This window comes from Stenella coeruleoalba (genome assembly GCF_951394435.1).
Source record: "Stenella coeruleoalba genome assembly, chromosome: 9".
NCBI lineage: Eukaryota > Metazoa > Chordata > Mammalia > Artiodactyla > Delphinidae > Stenella > Stenella coeruleoalba.
Window position 1 is genome coordinate 25,955,898 of NC_137155.1, and position 22,192 is coordinate 25,978,089.

Below are 22,192 nucleotides of genomic sequence, written 5' to 3' on the forward strand. Positions count from 1 at the left end.
TCCAGGACAAAAGAACGCCAACCTATAACCCTTTCCACTATCTAGAATTTTTTCATTTTTGTTATCGTATGATGAAATCCTAAAAATCATATATATAATTATATATATTATATACCTATTATACGAGTATATTAACTATATATTATATAAATGTATATAAATGATGTTAGTATTTTATTTATAATTCATATTTTAATACATATATTTCTTTTATATTATATTTATATTGTTATACTATATATAAATATAGTATAAATATATATGAGAAAGAGGTAATTACATCAGGTATGTGTGTGTGTGTTCTGAACTTATTTATATTGAGATCACTTCATATCAGTGACTTTGAGGTCAATTTACATCAGTATTGTTAAGAGCAAACTGAGAGAGCTTTCTCCCAGTTCAGCATAGCACTCAAAGTTTGAGTGAAATGAAGATTTGTCAAATTTAATTTCTTTTGTAATGCCAGAACAAATGCCATTTCTCACATTATTAGTTCAGGGGTTCTTATGTTTCCCAGATCATAATGCTCAATGTACCTACAAGGACCTGTGTTGAGAGAGCTGGGATACCTATACTCTCTCTCCTTACCGAAAAAAAACCCCCAAAAATCCATCCATTCCATTTCACTGTTTTTTGCTACATATTTCATGACTGTTTCTTTGACCTTATCTCATGGCAGTCTCCCCCAAATCCTTCTTTCTGTTCCTGCTTTCATGCCCAACTTCATTCTGTTTCAGGACCTAGAGGGACTCCCATACGGCTGGTTCCTTCTCAGCCCGAAAGGCTGAACCAAATGTCATTTCTTCAGGTCTCCTTCACACCCAATGTCAAAGTATCTCCTTCCCTTAATACCATCATTTCACCTGTTAACCTTTGTACACCCGAGCCTGCAACATTACCTGCAAATACATAACAACAGTCCTGTAATAAGTTTTCTTTTACCTGGTATCTTTCTCCTTTATGTCAACATATGGGCGCTATTTTACTCTTCAAAGTCCACTCCTTTTCGTCATGCTCCTGATTGAGAACTTATTCAGACTCTATTGCTCCTCTGAGCAGGTGAGCATTGCTCAAGGAACCAGATTCTGCCTTTCTGATTGTCTATCCCAAAGCAGCTTAATGTGGTGTTTCTCACTAGGGTTGGTGGAAGAGGAACACTTCTGGAGATGAATGAATTTTCTAGAAGGATTTCTTAATGTGTTTATTTTCATGATAATCAATATAAATTAATAAACTCTATTTGGGATCGTGTGGAAGATCAACCTCACTGTGAGTCTTTGTGTTTATTCTGAACCATTTTTAAAGCTTGAATAGTTTCCAGCTGCTGAGAACAAAGGTAAATTTAATATGTTACTGATACATTCCAGCCATATGAAAATCAAACAACAACTCTACGTACTAATGTACGTAAAAAGTTTTGAGGTCACTTGAACAACGTGTGTAGGGACTGCGTCATCATATGGCACAAGGTGCTGTGGACAGATGTTTTACACACACACGTACACACACGTACGTGGTAGTCTGTATTCCAAAATATGTTCGTGGAGATACCTTATTTCAGTGAAAAAAAGTCATCACATTAAATAAACATTTAAATGATGCATATATTTATTTGTAAATTTATTTTCATTCTATATTTGAATAAAAGCTATGAGCATAAAGAATGCATTTCTGGCTTCAGTCTTGTGAATATTTAATAAACATTCTAAGTGATGATGGCAGCCCAAGAAAATGTTTTACTTTTAACGGCAGGTGGTGGGGGGAACCTATACAATACTAGAATCAAACCTTCCTCCGCACAACTGCCACTGCTCTTGGCCCCTGAGCTCTCCCCTTACTTCGCACTTCCAGGTCTTATTCTGGTCTTAGTCTTTCTTTCCATTAGTTGAACTCCTTTCTGTTGTTGGGAACTCCACCCATCCATTACTTAAAAAAATTCCTTCTAGGCTTAAATTTCCCCTTCTTAAATGAATACTTTCTTTACAGCCCACAAAAATCTTTTGTTTCTTTCTGTAACTCAATAGCATTCACATCTGTAGTACATAAGTTGGTATTTTTATTCCTCTTCAAATTATTTTTCCATACAATTTTTATCTCTTGAACCATATACTAAGTTTCATAATGGCAAAGGCCTATCTCCTAATCACTCTGAATATTCCACAGTGAGTGCTCAGAACACACTGAAAAATGAGAACATACTAATTAGTTCATAGTGCACAAACATGCAAAACAATGGGGTATACCCGTAAAGATACATCCAAAAGTCATTCACTTTTTCTAGGTAAGTTCAATAATGACTTGGATAGAGAGGAAACAAGCATGATTTCAGGAGCAGTTACTAACTAATGAAAGAAGAGGTCTGTGCTCCACAGATACATAGAAAAAACAGTTCCAGGACACTGTCTTCCCCTGAAAAGAATCTGCATACAAACATCATCACGAATATGATCCTTTGATCTCTCCCTGCTATACCTCCTGTGAGAGTGAATAATACATAAGAAAACACGAAAGTCACCTAGCCTGGTTTCTGGCATAGAGCAAGCAGTCTATGAAAGTGTTTTGAAATAAAGCAAAAATAGAAATAAATACAAACCTTTCATCACTGGATGAGAAGTAGTTTCTTGTTTTCTGTTTTCTGTTTCCAAGTCTGGTATAAAAAGCAGGTGTTTCTTTCATAATCAGAAACGCAAGTTTGAGAAACTGCACTGTGTATAGATAAAGTCCAGACTGGTTCAAAAATGCGGAAGCACGACAATTACAATGAGAATTGTCCTACATCATTTATTTGCATGTTATAGATACTGCCTGTCTTGGAATTTTGGTCTCCCCTCCTGGTTACAGTGAGTCATAAATTTAGGAAAAGATGTTTTAACTCTTGAGTCTGGACAGCTGTACACTATGAAGGTTAAACTGCTTTGAAAGTTAAATATATCTTCCATGGCCTATGATAAAAATATGCCTAAAAATAAAACATGACTTAGAAATTTGGATTTGAATTCTTTCCACAATTTAATCTTTCCCCTTTTGTTAACACGGATATCTTCAACATCAAATCCTTTTTACAGAATTGTTTTCATCCAGCTGTTCTGTCTGCAGACCAGATTTCCCTGGTCAAGAAAATGGTACAGGGACTTCCCTGGTGGCGCAGTGGTTAAGAATCCTCCTGCCAATGCAGGAGACATGGGTTCGAGCCCTGGCCAGGGAAGATCCCATATGCCGTGGAGCAACTGAGCCCGTGTGCCACAACTGCTGAGCCTGCGCTCTGGAGCCCGCGAGCCACAGCTACGGAGCCCACGTGCTGCAACTGCTGAAGCTCACGCACCTAGAGCCTGTGCCCTGCAGCAGGAGAGGCCACTGCAATGAGAGGCCCGCGCACCACAATGAAGAGTGGCCCCCGCTCGCCGCAACTAGAGAAAGTCCGCGCACAGCGGCGACGACCCAACGCAGCCAAAAAAGAAATAAATTTATAAAAAAAAAGAAGATGGTACATAATACATCACTTTATCAAATATTCTTATAGGCAATCAATAAAAACAAAATTTCTTACTGAAAATGGTTTTAATATTTTTAGCTATAAAGATTGATTCAGTATGTTTCATAATGTCAAATAAAACAAGTAATTGAACAAAGAACCCTGCACATCTGGTAGCTAGTCAGGAAGAAGCAGCGATGTCCATGTGTATCAACCATATGATACGGTTCCACACTTTTTATAGGAAATGGACAGACATAGGCCTTGAATTGGTTAGTTCAGAATATATTTAACAATGAAATCAGTTTTAGTAAAGAAATAAAGACGAACAATTTTATATATTTGTTTATCTGGCCTTCTTTCAATAAAAAAAAATGTGTTTGACTTACAGAAAATGTATCATATATTACAGTATAAAAATAAAAATTTCCTTTTATTAAAAACACTTTCCAATGTGAACTTGCTATATGACAGAGATGATTCCCCAAGAGAGACAGGATTAATTACTTAATAGCTCATTTGGGGAAACCTACCACACTACACAGAGAACAAGTAAAGCTGTATTTACTTCAGATTAAAGATCCAACTGGAGAAAACGTAAATCTAACACAAGAAGATGCTGAGAAGAAAGTTATCATAAATAAGAACTCTATACTGTAAAAAATGTATTCAAAATGTCAACTATATCAAAGAAGTTTGGAATATTTATATTCAAGAATGGATTAATATACACAGAAGATGCAAAGAATTCTTGAAGGTCAACAAAGAGAAATAAAAGATGGAATGGAAAAAGCATATAAACAGGCAATTCAGAGGAGAAACCCAAATGTTTAATAAGTATGCAAAGTTAATGTTCAACCTTACTAGTAATTTTAGGAATGCAAATTTAAATGAAATACTACATTATACCCAGAAGAAAGGCAAAAAATAGAAAATACCAAATATAGGTGAGGATATAGGGAAATGGGAACCCACATGAACTGCTCTGAGAGTGCAGATGGTGCAGAAATTCTGCAAAGCAAGCTGGCAATACTTATAGAAATGAAAGATGTTGACAGATAATAATTTAGAAATTTTCACTCAGATCTATAAGGGGTTACTTGCAGAGATGATCATTAAAGATATGGTACTGAGGGCTTCCCTGGTGGGGCAGTGCTTGGGAGTCCACCTGCCGATGCAGGGGACACGGGTTCGTGCCCCGGTCCGGGGGGATCCCACATGCCGCGGAGCAGCTGGGCCCGTGAGCCATGGCCGTTGAGCCTGCGCGTCCGGAGCCTGTGCTCCGCAACAGGAGAGGCCACAACAGTGAGAGGCCCGCGTACCGCAAAGAAAAAAAAACAAAAAAAACCCAAAGATATGGTAGTGAGAATTAACAACACTCTTGGTCCACTCGTAGGGGAATGGATCAATTAGGAGCAATGAATACACGCGATGGGATGAGCAGCCTTCAGAAACAATGAAACAGAGACACACAAAGCAACAGGGATAAACCATACAAACATAGTGCTGAGTTTTAAAAAGCAGAAGCAGAATAAGAGTTATAACACGATACATTTATTTTCTCAGCTCATGTACACTAAAAATGTTACATACTTGTTCAATATACAAATGTAGTACTGGACTTATCCCAATCATTACAGTGGATGTACATGGGGAAGCAAGGATGAAAATGGAGAAAGGTGGTCTAGGAAAAATAAAGTCAAACAAGAGAGGACATTTGTGTGGACTGATCATGACAATGTGCCATAAACTAAGCAGTATAATTAAATTAGGCAACTGAAGTCAAAAATAAGAACCAAAAAGCAAACCAAACAAACCAACAAAAACTCCAAATGTAGGGGTGAGATAGGGAGGGTGGGAGGGAGGGAGACGCAAGAGGGAAGAGATATGAGAACATATGTATATGTATAACTGATTCACTTTGTTATAAAGCAGAAACTAACACACCATTGTAGAGCAATTATACTCCAATAAAGATGTAAAAATAAAAAAATAAAATAAATAAAAAATAAAATAAACCCCAAATGTTTGTAGTGATCATCCTGGTTTGGAAAACAAAAAACTAAATTGTCTGTAAGATCTGTTCATCCTCTAGTATACTATAATTATATACTTTTACAAATACTGTTTGAAAATAAGCAAACAGCAGTTTAAAAGTCATGTTTTGTTGAAAATTTCTGTAGATAAGAATATCAGGGGACTTCCCCGGTGGTCCAGTGGTTAAGAATCCGCCTTCCAATGCAGGGGATGTGCGTTCTATCCCTGGTCAGGGAACTAAGATCCCACATGCTGTGGGGCAACTAAGCCCACGTGCTGCAACTACTGAGCCCATGTGCTCTAGAGCCTGCATGCCACAATTAGAGAGCCTGCATGCTGCAACTACTGAGCCCGCGCGCTCTGGAGCCTGCAAGCCACAACTAGAAAGAAGCCCACACGCCGCAACTAGAGAAGTCCGTGCACCGCAACAAAGAGCCCATGCGCCACAGCGAAGGATCCCACGTGCCGCAACTAGGACCTGATGCAGCAAAATAAATAAAATAAAAAAATAAAAAAGAGTATCAGGATGATCAGGATGAAGGGAATAAGAGGACAGAGGATGAAAGTAAAGAGAAAGTAAAGATAATGTTTGAACACAAAACTGCATACCATAAGGCATTGAACAGCTACTCTAATTGAAGTATAAATTCCAAACTAAATTTCCTAGTGACCAAAGGAAAGAGGAAAGTATGATAAATTCTGAGATCCAAGTGTCTTTAAAATATACTTTTAAAGTTACTTTCTGCATTACCATGTTACTTCGTTTAATCAGATGCCCACAGTCAGACTGGTCTCAATGGGATTAAACAGATCGTGATCTGATTCCATAGATCTAGAAAGATATATGTTTAATTTTCAAAGGTGTTCAGCATTCTCTTGGAAAATTAACAGAAGACAGTTCCACCTGAAACTCTAGATCCATTCTTATGATCACATAGCTGCTTTATATTTTCCCTTCACACAATAGAAACTGTCTTCGCCATTGCAATGGAAAAAATGAAATTAATAAGCTATATTGCTAATTACTCCAGAACTAAAATACGAGGCATATGACATTATAAAAACATGCCTGTCAAGGTTCAAAAATGTAAGTTTTGAATATTTACCTGTAAGTAGTTGTTAGTTTAGAAAAAATGAGAACATTTTTTAACAGACTGAAGTAGAAACATCAAAACTACTAAACAGATGTTTCAAACGAGGCAAAGAGTTCACATACTTTAATGTTATGATAACAAGAAAAACAAAGAAATAATATTCACGTGAAGCAAATCTGATGCTTTCAAAACATGTAAATAAAGACAGAAATGTAAACCTAGGGCTGTCACTGATCCCTGTCATGGATTAGCTAGGACTGGTGAAGGTCAAGAAAACATGAGTCCTCTAGCCAACAAGATGGTACAATGAAGATAACATTTTGCTTCAAAAGTTTCCGAGTTTTGACTACATAATGCAACTGCAACATTAAAAGATGTAATCTGTGTACTCCACTTTTCTTTCTTTTGTTTTTACAAGAGAAGCTGTCTCCATAATGCATTGAATCATCAATAAAATTATGCTTTCATGGAGACTGTACCAATTTAGCATAGATGCAACGAACTCTAAGTTATCTAGAAGGAACTGCTGACTGATAAGTTAACTATGCCTCTTAGATTTCTCAACAATATTTAAATAACTCTGATGAATTTATCCTACTCAGTAGGTGGTCTGAAGACGAAGTTAAGAAGTGACAAATTTTTGGTAGAGAGTTAAAAAAGAATTGAGAGAGTAAAGTCAAATTGAAGTTTTGGAGTTTTGCTGTCAACTTACATCCTCTCTTGAATTTTCTATAATAAACATGCACATCTGAGCATTATTTAAGCAGTCTATACAGTGCATAAAATTGATACTTTAAGACCCACAAACACACAAAAATAGTTTCCCTTAACTAGAGAATCCCCAATGGAAAGGATCAACAAAGATCAAGGGGGAAATAAATCTTCCATGCTTACCAAGGGATAAATGATGATGATGGTCTTATGGACCAGCAGCTTACTGGCCTGCCTTATACCACTTTGGCATGGGCATGAAGAATATTTTACGCATTTTGGGATTGCTCTGAAACTTCCCCACTGGGGATTTATGAACTCCTTCCTAGAACCCAACCTTGTTTACAATGTCTTTGGGATGCACATTGGTTTTGTCAGTAAAGAATCAAATCCCAAAGAGCACATTCCAAGAAAATATTCATTTTGTTTGGTTTTGCTGAAAACTCATTCCAATGAAATTACAGTGCTCAGCACAAAATGAGGGCTTGGTTTTTCATGAAAAGATATTTTGTCCAAAGTACAGAGGTACTTAATAAGACTTTACTTGTATACGTTTTCATTTTGAGCTCTTTAATCAGAGGTCAATGCACTTCCTGTAAAGGGCTATAAAGGTTTGGGGCTTCATATGTCATATGGTCTCTGTTATAACTACTCAACCTTGCAGCTGTAGCATGAAAACAATCATAGACACCAGGTAAACAAGTGAGCGTGGCAGTTTTCAAATAAAATTTTATTTATAAACGAGGCTGAGGGCCAGATTTGGCCCGCAGGTTGTACTTCGCCAACTTCTGTTTTAAATTATTGTCAAGGTTCCAAAGACTATTCTATGTTCAGGTTAAAAATAATATACTCCAAACTTAAAACATTCAAAATGAGGATCATATTAACGTGAGCAGTTACACTAATCTGAGTAGCTTGAAGAAACTACAGCTTTCTTTGTCATGATAAGTGAAAATTACACACAGTGAACTAATAAATATTTAAATCTAAGCAAATCAATGCATATTTCAATTTCTCCTCAATTCGTTTTATTTCATTAAAAAATTTTTTTTAAGATTTTTTTTTTTGATGTGCACCATTTTTAAAGTCTTTACTGAATTTGTCACAATATTGCCTCTATTTCACGTTTTGGCTTTTTGGCCCTGGCATGTGGGATCTTAGCTCCCTGCCCAGGGATTGAACCCGTACCCCCTGCATTGGAAGGCAGTCTTAACCACTGGACTGCCAGGGAAGTCCCTCAATTACTTAGTTTTAAAATACAGTGCTCATGCATTTTAGAGAAAGAGAAATACATAGAGAAATAATGCAATTTTCCAACCACATGCCTTAACAAGTAGGGATGCCTTTCCTTTGGGATGTTACTCAGAATTAAAGTTTTGCAATTATTTTGGAGGCTTGTCAATTCAAATACATCAAGCTGCAGAAATCGAGACTTCATAAACCAGGGTATATCATTTTGGGGTGATTTAGTTGTGTTTCTAACAGTTCTGTCCTTTGCAATCACACAAACATACTTTATACCTCCTTCATAAAAGGAAGATTTGAGCTGTATTCCAAATTCAAATTATATGTAGAAATATATACGGCCACCTAATTTAAACAATTATAGAAGGCCTATGGAACAGCTAAACTAGGATTCTGTAAATGAACTTACCCTCATCCACATACATAAAATCTTTCTTTTCTTTTCTCCTCAGTTCAGAGAACGAGGGTTCTTCCTCTTCCTTCTTAGAATCCACCCTGTCACTTCTGCAGTGATATTCTCTCCCATACTCTTCATCTTGCTTCATCAATTAACTGCACATTTTCTTCTTCATGGCTACTTCCCTTCAACCTCTAACCATGACCAAGTCACTGTTTTTCTTAAGCCAAAAAAGCAAAGCAGAAGTTCTTTCAATTCTCGTCTCCTACTGTTGACCTCTCTCAAACTTCTCACCTAAACCTTTAGGTCGAGAACATGATACGAACTGTTTCTAATCCCACACAGCCCCGAGCATCAACATCACTTCACCTGTTGCTAGCTGGCTCCTGGCTTAACCATTCTACTGAACGTTTGCACTAGAGCCTGGGCACTTATTTTTTTGAATTTTTCAACGGGTGCTGTTTGTTACTTTGTCCTTATCCAATTCCTTTTCTCTGAGTTCTACTATACCACATCCCCATCTGCACCATCTCTACTTCCTCAAGCTATACTACTCTAGTGGTACTTAACCGTTTGTGTACTTTACATCAGTTACTTAATTTTATCTCTGTAATGCACATAATAATACTAACTACTGCAGAGAAATGTTGTAAGTTTTAAAAAAGTTACTACACATGAAGCACTTAGAACAGTACAGGGCACACAGTAAGCACTAAATGAATGTTAACTACAATTATGACTTGTTTCCCTAACGATTTTACTCTTCAACTTTTAGCGTTTTTTCTTCTCCTATTTTTTCCTTATATGTGCGTTTTCCCCTTGCTTCTAGCTTTAGCTCACATGCTTCTTATTTACTCCAAGCCTCCAAGGCACGCTATGGCAGTTAGAGGCACCACTGCAGTGTAACTAAGGGCCTAGGGTTAAAACCAGAATATCTGGCTCAAATTCACAAGCTATGTGATATTATGCAAGTAACTCAATCTCTGTGCTTCAGTTTCTTTATCTATAAAGTGGGGACAATAATTCTATCTATTTCATAAGGCTGTTGCAATGATTAAAAGTAGTACTATAGGTAACATTCATAGGACAGTGCCTGGCACACAGTAAGCCATATTTAAGTATAGATGCTTGCTAGATTATTCTTACTTTTATTATCTCTATGAATTTAACGCCTCTTTGCTAATGTCTCTCACACATCTCTTGCCATTCCAAAGCTTTCCTTTGGGCTTTATATTCCAGGCATGCATATACCAGAAGGACAGCTCTGTCCGCATGCTTTACTGGAGCCCCAATTCAATACGGCCAAAATCAAACTCTTCCTCTCCTCCCTGTATTCTTGGAATCACATCACTGCACCATCAACCACACGAACACCCAAACCGGGAACATATGAATCACTTCTGATCATTTCTCTTTTATCTCAAATATCAAATGCACTCAATGTTATCTCATAAAAATTAAAATCTGTCTTCTCCCTTCCTACAACCACTGTTTAGTTTGATCAAAACTCTTTCATTTGACCATTGAAATACCTTCTTAAATGGTCTCCTTGTCAGCTTGCCTATCCTCCAAGCTGGTAAGCCAGTTTCTAGAGTAATGTGTCTAGACAGTTTGTCTAAGGCATTCTCATGGGCTTAGAGATAAAGCGAAATGGTTCCTTGGTGGGTCTACTCATTGTTGCATCCTCATGTCCTCCACAGACCTACAATGACCGTATTGTTTGTCCTCTCCAGCACGTATGATTACCCCACTCTTTCTGCTAGTTGGCTTCTATTTATCCATTAAAACAGAGCTCAAATGTCACCTCTGCCTTGGATTTTTTCCTAAGTGTCCATAGTGCCACGTCCACAGCTGACCTGTCGGTTGAGACAATTTTCTTTTCCCATGGTTTCACACTACGTTGTAATGAACACAATATATTATAACTATCTGTTCACATTACTGTATACACTGTAAGCCTATAGGCTTCAACAAGGCTAAGGCTATGATTTTTTCATCACCTATTAAGGTAGGCTCTGAATGAATATTTATTGAATTCAAAACACTAATTTTAGACACTTGGGGAGGAGAACAGAAGGTTGAAAATGCTTTCCAGTTGAGATATTAAATATATTAAACAGCCTTCACAATTTTCAATAATACTGAAGAATATATGTGAAGCACTTGCTCTTATGTGTATGAGGCGGTCACTTGCCCATCCTTTGACTTCGTAGGTGAAGGGCACACTGACAGTTAATGTTGTGCCACTGAACATGATGATGCATGTCCCTAACATCCCTGCTTCCACCTTTATCTCCACACCCACATGCTACAGTCTTGATACAATAACCAAAGTCATCTTTTGAAAACCGAATTTTGACCGTGTCATAGCTCTCCTGTAAACTACCCAATGGCTTTCTATTTAATTCAGAGCAAAAACTAAAGCCCTTTATAAGGGCCTACAAATCCCTGCATGAGCTGGCCCTTTACCTCACTTTTTGACTCAGTTTATTAGTTTCCCTATTGCTCTGTCTCCTCCAGCCACGTGGCCCTCCACTCTGATGTTCTTCTAATATATCAGGTGCCCTCCTGATGAAACAGGGCCTTTGCACCTGCTGTTCTCACTGTCCAGAAAGCCATTATCCAACACTGTTACGTGGCCTATTACCTCACCTCTGTCGATTCATTTGCAAATGTCACTTTGTTGGTGAACTTCTTAGTAAGGCCTTCCATGACCACCCGTTTAATATTGCAACCTTTCCCTGCAAGTAATCTCTCTTGTATTTTTCTCCTTACCATCAACTGATACTTTAAAGAATGTTCTTACTTAGTCATAGTATTATTATTGCTATCTTTCTCTGTTCTCCAGAGTGCAAGTTTTACGAAAGCAGGACATAATAGATGCTCACTAAATAAGTTTCAAATAAATGAATAAAGCGTTATTTTAGTTAAAACCCAAGAAAATGAGGTAGAGTGCCAACAAAGCTGAGGCAGCATGCTCCACTAAACTCTGATGGAAAAAAAATATATACATACATATATATGTACATATATATACACACACACACACATATATATATCTGACAACAGGAGCATTTTTCAGAAATCAGATTCCAGAACTTCTGCAGTGAACAGTTTTCCCTTTGCCCCATGCTTGTCCCAGAGCATGTGAAACTGTATTTAGAATTCTGATTTCAGAAGATGCTGTGAGTTAGTAGAAAGAACTAAGAGACCTGGATTTGAATCTGCCTCACTAGCTATGAGTAACCAGGAAAGTGATTAAACATTCTGTGTCTCAATGATCTCATCTATAAATACATTTTTAAGAATCAAATAGTACATTTTATAAAACGCAGAGAGCAAATTCCTAGTTACTTGGCTGGTGAATAAATGTGAAGCAGCTCAGCTTGGGAGGCAGGAATACCTGAGTTCAAACCTCGGGTCTGTAACTGACTTTATGAGCTCTACCTCTTTGAGTTTTAGTTTCTGCATTTGTAAGATGAGGATTCTTATGCCTAAGGTGCAGCTGTGAGATCCGAGAATAAGAAGGTAAGGCGCCTACCCCAGTTCCTGTATACAGTAGATGCACATTAAAGAACCTCATCTCCCAAGTCCCTTCTATGAAGGCTTCTCCCCCAGGGTGTCAGAATCACAATGCACACCACAATTAACCAGGTCGTCAAGCCAAGGGAAGATGTTCCCTTATGAAGTCCTTATAAATTACTTATAAATTAGGCTTTCCATAAACATTTCTGGAATTAATAACATGTTACGTATCATATTTATTATTTAAGGAAGCAAGAAACTATAAAGTGCATATTCGAGAGAACTGCAGTGATCCAGTTTAGAAACCAGATAACTGAATTCCTAAAAGCTTTCTAGAAATTCGGTTATGGAGCATTTCTACATATTAATTGGAGCAAAAACGTCATCCACCTGAATACATGATTTCTGGACAGCTCAGGAGAGTTGAGGGTGGATCTGTAAGTGGATTCCAGACTCAACAATAGCAGTTCAATAAAAGGATACGACAATCAAAACTTTTCAGAAAGGCTATGGGCTGACCGTGGCTTGTAGCGTCCAGGATGAGCCTTGACGGCCACTGTCAGGGATACTCTGAAAACGCATACCCACGTGAGTTAAGAATTGGACTAGTTGAACTTAAACATCCTGTGCAACGGTCAAGATCTGATAATAAAATTATCTTGTATGTCTTATAGTAACTATAATAAATGCAAAATGGTCCAAACTCTAAACGCTGAAAAAACTCTAAACAGACTCTAAAAAACTCCGAAAGAATACACACGTAAAGTCATTTTGTCCTGTGTACACAGCACGCACATTCAGCTTTTGACGAAGGCAGCAACTGTGTGTTTTGTTTTGTTTTAGATTGTGAATAACTCAATATATATTGTTATGTCTACAGAAATCAGGCACTACCTGATTATGATACCACTTGTCATGCATAGAGTAAACTCAAAATTTCTAGTACCAGTAAATATACCAGGGAAATTTGAATGTAGTTGAAAATAGGGACTAAAATTTGGGGAAAAAGAAGTAGATTATATTAATATGATAAAGAAACTTAAAATTGAACACTACTGGATGCAGCATGTCAAAATGATTTGGTAAAGTTTTCCAAATGAGGCAGATTACACTAAGTTCCAAATCAGAAACAGAACATACTGAGTGAAGAAAACTACTGATGAAAGAATTACTGCTCTGTCTTCTGAAGCCATTCAACTGGAAGAACTATAGAATATTCCCAGGTCCTCTCCTGCCAAGTCAGTTACAATGGAATTTAAAAACCAGTTTTATCTCAGATTTGTGCAATGGAAAATACTTCAGTACTAAATCAATAATTTATTTCAGTGCAATGTACTGTAACTTTTTTGGACACGTATTTATTGTTATGATGTCATGAAAATTTAGGAGAATTTTCCTCTCCTGATTGCCTTTCTATATTATCTCTAATAGTCTTTGTTAAGTTGAGGTATCATCTTCCTCTCTAATAGCTATCCCAGGAACACGGGATATAGAAATTTAGTCAGTTCCCAGAATGTACTTTATGATTCTCGACCAAAAACATGTTGGATTTTTAGTTTCACGACAGGCTAGGGGAAAAAAAGGCATAAAATGTACTTGTGCTCTACATGTAGAATCAGTCATTTAAACTTCCGATGACAAAGGTTTCGTCTCCAGCGTCAAAATGAGGTACAGACTTTCCTGACTCACTATCTTATGAGTACCTATTAGCTGTCCTCTGTGTCCTAAGGCAGGCCTCTAGAATTTCTTCCCCTTATTCAACTTGTAACCCTCTCTTTCCTAAGGACCATTTCCCCAGTATTCACCAAGTCTATCACCCTTTAATATAACCAAATTTTCTTCTATTTTCTATTTTTCTAATTCCATTTTTGTAAAAATTAAGTTCAACGCCCACATCAACAATGCTTTATCTGCCTTCCCTAAGCTTTACGTGCTTCACACCCTTGACCCCTCCCTACATAAAACCAGCTCCCTAGACCCGCATGCACCTATACAGTGTTTGCCACCAGCCTGTTCTGTATGTGTGCTTTAAATGCTGCCTAGTCTTCCATCAGTAAAAGCAGCCCAACTCGTTCCTCTCTCATTAGTTAGATAATTATAGAAATATAATCTCCACCACTAAACCTGCTTAGAAGGATAAAAGAGCTGATGCCTGTTTTTTGGACAACAGTGGAACCCCTGAGTTGATGTCTCACATATGATTTAATCGCTTTATCAACAACTGGTTTAATGTCGCTGCTACTGTTGTTTCAATTCTATTATCCATGTGCCTAAGATATATGTGATAATGGTGTTTAATTTCGCTATTTTTCTGAAACATTGCCTTGGGCGATACAATTTGAGACTATAATTTTACAACATGACACTAAAATCATGAAGCCGGAAAAAGCTCCTAAGTTAAAATCTAATTCTAGGTTCCAAATTTTATTTATACATACATACATAATTTATTTATATATGTCTATATAAGTCTATAGACATATGTCTATATATGTCTATAAAATTATATGTCTATAAATGTATAGATGTATATAAAAATCTACATGTATATGTATTTAAAAACCTTTATATATACATATACCTATACATATACACATATATATTTATATGGATATAAATCACACATAATAAAAAAAACCCCACTTTTAAAATGACAGGTACAGCACAACAGATTGTTTAATTTTTAAGTACCCAAATAAAGCATCATCTATTTACTGAAGGCACACTGTATGCAAGACACCACGGTGTGAATGTGCAGCTATGAATTACCTCCTCTCTTCTTGTGTCGTGTCCTTTCTGCACAAACCAGATAACTTTTGCTTGTAAAGATCGCGGGGTACATTCCAGCAAAGTACTGTTGTTCTCTACGCCATAGGCCAATCGCTCCTCAGTCTTATCCAAAACATCCCCTATAACATAAATGTTAACATCAGCCTTGAGACTTTGATTTTACTGGTAAACAATATTTTTTAAAAGATTCTTTATTCAGACCCCTAGAGCAAAGTGAATAACTTTTATTACTCATTGTTAATTTCTATACAGGAGTTATCTAGGGAGAGTAGCACACCAAAATCTAGGCATTAAAAAGGCACAGCAGGCTATGGAGTGAGACAGAAAGAAGTAACTGGGAGTTTGGTTCCAAAGGATATAACAGTCTGATAGGTAAGAAGGTGCATCAGTGTTAAATTCATGGAAAATCAGTGGCAACATCCACTGATAAAGTGGGCAAGGTAAGCACCAAACAATTAAGCAAGGCATAGAACTAAAATTCATGATTACAACCAAAAGTGGAAAGCAGAAATCAAGGAGATATGGAACTACACAAACAAAAGTGTGAGCGTTATCTTGACAATGGACTGCACTTATCCAGATACGGGGCTCCTGAAGGAAGACAAGAGTGCGAAACTGAACTAAGGACTTTGTGAACCAGAGCTTCTTGATTATAATCTGTATTTTGGCCCAGAAAGGCTCTCACTGAACTTGAACTCAAATGGGCATAGAGGCAAGTATACCTAACTGCAGTTTCGAATAAAAGCAAGTGGATTTATTTTTTGTTGTTTTAACCAAGATCAAATTCAGTACTAGATCCCAGGATTTTTTTTTTCTATGTCTGAGTCCTCCTTGCATTCAAAACTGACCCCTAAATTTCCCTAAAACTATAATGCCACCTTTCTCTAGCTAATATTCTCAGAGGCTTACATCTTGCATCCAATCCAGAATCAGCCTGGGGTCTAGCAAACTGATCCCAGACCACAATCTCTGGATCTGTGTATAAATATCTCTGGTCTCCCAATCATGGTGCCCCTTCCCTCTGTTGCTTCCTGGTGAGCACAGCCTGTTCACCAACCACCATGATGGTGTAAAGAGTCAGGACAGTGGTTTTCCGTCTTGTCTGACTTCTTCACATTTGTCTACAGCTGAAATTTTCTCTCTTCCTTTACACATTGGACCACCTACCATCTTTCATCAGAAACCCAGTGAAAGAGTCCAAGTTTTTCACTTTATTCTATCCAACGCTTAGTAGGTGACTTGATTCAAGTTAGATCACTCTTGATAAAATTACTGTAAGTTATAAAAACACGGTGAAGATATTCCCAGGGTTGAACTGGTGAAATAAATCCTGCAAATCACTGTGGCAACTGTCACCTAAAGTATGCAGCATTTTTGTTCTAGGAGTCCCCTTTTTGAATTCTAACAATAAAGCTTGGAGGGTAGGTAAAACGTTTTCCTAATTAGGAAAGATTATATATCAAATGCACAAAATCGTAACTACATGGAAAAACAGAATACTTTCAGGAACATTGTTCTAGTGTGTATCAATCACCAAGAAAACAAGGACCCTGTTTAAGAAGCTGACAGTTTATCTTCAGTGCACACTCTAAGAAACCCATGGCAATCGATTTTCTATGGATTACCGACAAACTGCTGTCCAAAGCACTGCTGAGCTGCATTTCCATGCCGAACATCTTGTCTGCGGAACCGCCTGAAAGTAAGTAAATGCATTTAGGAGATGTTCAGATTTCAATTTTCCAGACGTTAAAAGATAGCCAACCGCATTAAAGTTTCAAGTAGTATTCTGCTACTGAAAAAACTGATCAGTCATACAAAACCAGGATACAATCCAAGTTTCATAGTTTACCATATTTCCATTGAATGTTATTCAATGGATAAGATCTATAGAAAACTGTTTTTTAAATCATCACGAGTTTGATTATAATTTAAGAAGGTTCTCTTTACATTTCGTTAAGAATTTAGTTAAACAAGAAGTCTTCTAGTTCAAAATGAGTGTCTTGGGTGGTAAAGAATGTGTTCAGATAAAGACAATGGGATTTGAAGCAGACTACCTATTCGAGTAGAAATGCATAAAATTCCTATCTATATTAAAGTGCATTAAGTAAAGGTATTTGGATCTAAATGTTTTGTTCTACAGACGTCATGATCAATATGATTGCTAATAAAAATAAACTAATAATATACTCAATTTACTTTTATTCAGTTATAACATTTAGAAAGTATATGTCTCCATTGAATGTGATGGTGCATTTATCTGTTTAACAGGATGTCTTACATATAGTAGAACTCAAGAAATATTGTACTTCTCCTCAATTTGCCTCTAAAACGCAAATACGCTTCTAGTATATTTTCATGTTTTATAGTTCGCTTAGACATATAATTGACAAATGACAATATTCGTTATCCATGGAAAAAGAATTCCAGAATATATACCATGTTTCAAATTTGTAAGCACTGTTCTCAGGAATTAAACAATGGAAATTATCATTATTAGTACTGGGAAGCTAAAATCAAGATCTTCAGCATATTAATTCAGATTTGAGATAAAAACAGAAGTATTACAATAAAAGCAGAAAATACTACTTGCTTCTCTAAATCATGGCATATCTTCAAGACTGAGGGAAAATCAGAAGGCAAAACAGAAGTTTTACCCCAGAGGGAAATGGGTGAGACTTCCAGACTGATAAAGAGATGCTTTAACCATAGGCGATGATAAAATTTGGAAAAGGGAACCAGATTCAAATCCCAACGCCACCACTCATGTGCTGCATGAACTTATACATACCCCTTGCCTATCCTGGTTCTGTGTGTCTTCCTTCGTAAAATAAAATTGGGCTAACTGACCCCTAAATTCCAGTCTCAATTTTCTTTTTTCATTCTAGCTTTTCCTCAAGTTCACCAAATAGTGATATTGGAACGTTATTTCAAGAGATGGAGTGCTTCCTCACACATGAGTTCAGATCCTAGTTAAGAACGCAATACTTAAACAACCATTTCAGTATTTCCCTATATTGAAAGCCAGGACAGAAGAATATTTCCAATCGATTTTTAGGATTATGATCTGTGTGCGAAAGCATGTTTAAAAAAAGATAGATTGTGGATTAGAAAACCTTACCTAAAGACCTGAGATTTTAGAAAGTTAAGATTAAAACTGCCACACGGATCATTCACGGATCATTCTACGGATCTATTTAGAAAGTTAAGATTAAAACTGCCACATGGATCATTCTACGGAGCTAAACTGAAAATAAACATTGACAGAAAAGTAAGGAGCAAAATTTAAAAGTTTTAGACCTCTATATTATTTTATACTAGTGTTAACATCTATTATACAACAGATAGCAGCTCTAAATGAGAATAAAAGGCTGCTGTTAATTCCTCACTTCATTGAGTATTGCTTTGGTATTGGGAATCCCAAGCCTGTTGAGGAATAATGAATAATGGAACAGGAATAAATCAGTGGAATGGGAAATAGGTTCCACTTTGCAGAAATGATATTGTACCATATTTATTATACAGATGATTTGAGAATAAAGGGAACTACAATCAGCTAAGACTAGATAAGCATTGTGGATAGGTGTACACAAATTTTGTTTAAAATCACTGGAAACATGCATTTAAAAAGAAAGATATCACATTCTCCAACAAAGCTTCAGTTCACTTTATACTATCCTAAAATAGCTGTTCTTTACTTCAGCATTTAAAAAAGAGTGTATTCAAAGCAGGAGTTTTAGAAAGGTTAAGCAAAGTTGTCGTTTATTCTCCAAGTCGCATATTTTTCTTATATCTCTTGCCTCTTGGAAACTTTTAAAGAGAATGCTGGAAATAGACGGAATACAAGAGCAAGGGGGAAGAAAAAGACCTAGAGAAATTATAGTGTATTTTGGAAGACTATTTTAAACAAGTGGTTTGAATTGTGAATTAATGTTTTTCCTCTGTTGATTCATTTTCACTCCGTGAACAGAAGGGTATTTATTTTAATGACCAGTTTTCAATTTCTGCTGCTAGTCAGATCTGAAGCAAAAACGATCTGCTATAAAAGCAAACTATTTTCCCTTTATGTCCTGGAACTTATCCAAAAAGTTCTCCTCCAGGGGTGGGTGACGGTTCACAAGAGTGACGCTCCTGGAAGATCTGCATTACATGTCACTGAACTGAACTAATTCACTTATGAGCGTGGCTCCTGACCAGCATCTCAGTCCTTCCTGTCTATGATTTTGCCTATTCATTTAACTTTTTCTAAATAACTCTTTTTGTCCACCCTTTTAAATACTATCTTACAAACTTGTGCATGTACAATCTTACAAGATGTACTGTATACCAAGACATACTTAGCTATGGAAACTGCTCAGTTAAAATTCTTCATCGCTCTTGCATGCCTAATACGAAACCTTGCTATTCGGAAGTATTTGATGCAAGGCTTGTAAACATATTGATTGTTGCTAAAAACAACAGGATAAATAATATTGTTACTTTTGGTAAAACTACCTTTCTGCCCTTAGATCCTATCACTTCACTCCTAACCTGTGGAACTACACGGCTTTCCCAGAACATTCTGTGCCTCTGTACAAACAATTAATTCTCTTTAGCTGGAATCTCCTTATATCTCTACCTTCAAGACTGAGCTCAAAGGTTGGGTTCTTTCGAGAATTAAATAATGTGTTATGTGTATTGCACTTAGGCCAGTACCTTACACATACTAAGTGCTCAGTGGTGAGCTATCATCCTTACTTACAATTCCATTCTCCACTTCAGGTTCTGATTTCCTACAGACAGGGGGCCGTGACTGTTTATTCATACCCCTTTAACACAGTACAGAAACTGGCTTAATGAGTGAATAAATCATAAAACAATATTTTCAATTAATAACATGGCTATATTCCTCAAGAATTGCTTTCAAATATCATTAAGCATTTGTACAAAATCAATTAACTCACTCAATTCTTTAATACAGTTGGTAAATTATTTAGTTCACAAATGTCCTCTCAAAGCATCTTTTGTTTTTTTTGCGGTACGCGGGCCTCTCACCGTTGTGGCCTCTCCCGTTGCGGAGCACAGGCTCCGGACACGCAGGCTCAGCGGCCATGGCTCACGGGCCCAGCTGCTCCGCGGCATGTGGGATCTTCCCAGACCGGGGCACGAACCCGTGTCCCCTGCATCGGCAGGCGGACTCTCAACCACTGCGCCACCAGGGAAGCTCCTCAAAGCATCTTTTTACTATCTGCTTAGTATATATTTAAACACTCATTGCAATGTTAACTTAGCTAAGGTCAAATTAACAAACATTTGAATTAGTGACTAAGTGTTTTTAAAACATGAGATTCTACTATACGTGTAAACTTAGAAAAATAACAACTGTATTAAATTAGATTAAATTAGATTTTGAAAAAGGTTTAAAGAAAAGTAGCCCAAAGTGAAAGAGCAAGAGTAAATGAAATTAATAAAAGTTGCTTTTCAGTAGGGAAACTGTATATGAGTCTATATTTTTGCTTTATATTATCTTTAGTCACTTTATCAAGTGAAAAAGATAATTGCTTATTCTATAATAAAAATATTTTCCCTAATTTTTGTCCCCAAAGAATGCACAATTTCTTCTGACTTGAGTGAAGATCCTTATTCTTTAAAATACTTTCTGTACCTCAAGGTCTCCTGTTCAAAGAATCCCAGGATTTACCTTCTCTAACAAGTAGCAATGACCCCACTGAATTGTCGATATTAGAGTTTGGAGGTCTTTAAGTACCTTTCATTTGTGTTGAATTAAATCACACATTTCATTAATTATACAGGTCATGCATTTGCCTAGGAGTTAAAATATTCACTTTCAAAATGAAATAAATGAAGACCAGCTGGTCGGGAGGACACAGGGCAAATGCAGGATGTATTTTAGAATTTATTTATTTATTTTCCTTTTAAGTCTTTGAATTCCTCATGTGTGGGGTGGCTAGCCATTTCCACATTTTACGTTTATCTAAACTGGTTTCATGTCTTGCAGCAAAAGTTTCAGGAGGGGGAAGAGTTGATTGAAAGCCGGAGGAAAAATAAAACCCCAGCAGCCTGCTCAGCCCAGTCTCTACACAATACTTAATGGGAGTTATTTTTCAGTAAAATGTGGATGTTTCAAAACTTATATTATGAACAAAATAGGACTATGATGATTAGGAGGTTGGGATTAATGTATAAACATTACTATATATAAAAGGGATAATCAACAAGGACCTACTGCATAGCACAGGGAGCTCTACTCAATACTCTGTAATAACCTATATGGGAAAGGAATCTGAAAAAGAATAGATATACCTAAAGTCTATGTACACCTGAATCAAGTTGCTGTACACCTGAAATAAACACAACATTGTAAATCAACTATATTCCAATATAAAAACAAAAAAATCAAAGTTACTTTGGAATAAATGGAAAATCACTAAAAAGAAACAAACAAGCAAAAAAAAAAAACACGGTTATTTTCATGGAATGAGTACAAAAAGAGAAGAAAATAGTGTTAGGTTTGTTTCTCTAAATAAGGGAAAGATTCCATGGAAGACTCTGTCTCACCGTTTTGCATGTGTGCCTGTGGGGTAATACCGGGAGCAGGATATGCCATCCCAGGCGCAGTAAGGGTCTCGAGCCAGGCAGCAGTCTGCACAAGCACTTCCATACATGTCACACTGATGGAATCTGACTTGGGCCACGGCAGAAGCAGATCCAATATAGAGCTGTTGCTAGAGACATCAAGGAAGAGAGAGGCCACTAGTAGAAACGGGCAGAATTCTCACTGAGCTCTTACACCTGGATTTTCACATTCCTACACAATCGCCTCTGTGGACACTCACTTAAATGACTGCAGTTACTCAAGACAGATACTGGAACACTGATACTTTCATTTTCTCCAAGACCTGAAATACTTTTACAGGCTTGGAT

General features: G+C 36.9%; 1 protein-coding gene across 3 annotated transcripts in view; it reads right to left on the reverse strand.

Annotated features, from left to right (window-relative positions):
* SEMA3E (semaphorin 3E) overlaps window positions 1-22,192 on the reverse strand; it is a 568,411-nt gene that overhangs the window by 169,587 nt on the left and 376,632 nt on the right. For all 3 annotated transcript variants that reach the window (XM_079932521.1, XM_079932523.1, XM_079932522.1), the window contains 3 exons: window positions 21,827-21,993; window positions 16,897-16,964; window positions 15,251-15,390 (listed from right to left, as the gene is read on the reverse strand). In XM_079932521.1, the coding sequence (XP_079788647.1) occupies window positions 15,251-15,390; window positions 16,897-16,964; window positions 21,827-21,993 (375 nt within the window). The remainder of the gene's footprint in view (window positions 1-15,250; window positions 15,391-16,896; window positions 16,965-21,826; window positions 21,994-22,192) is intronic.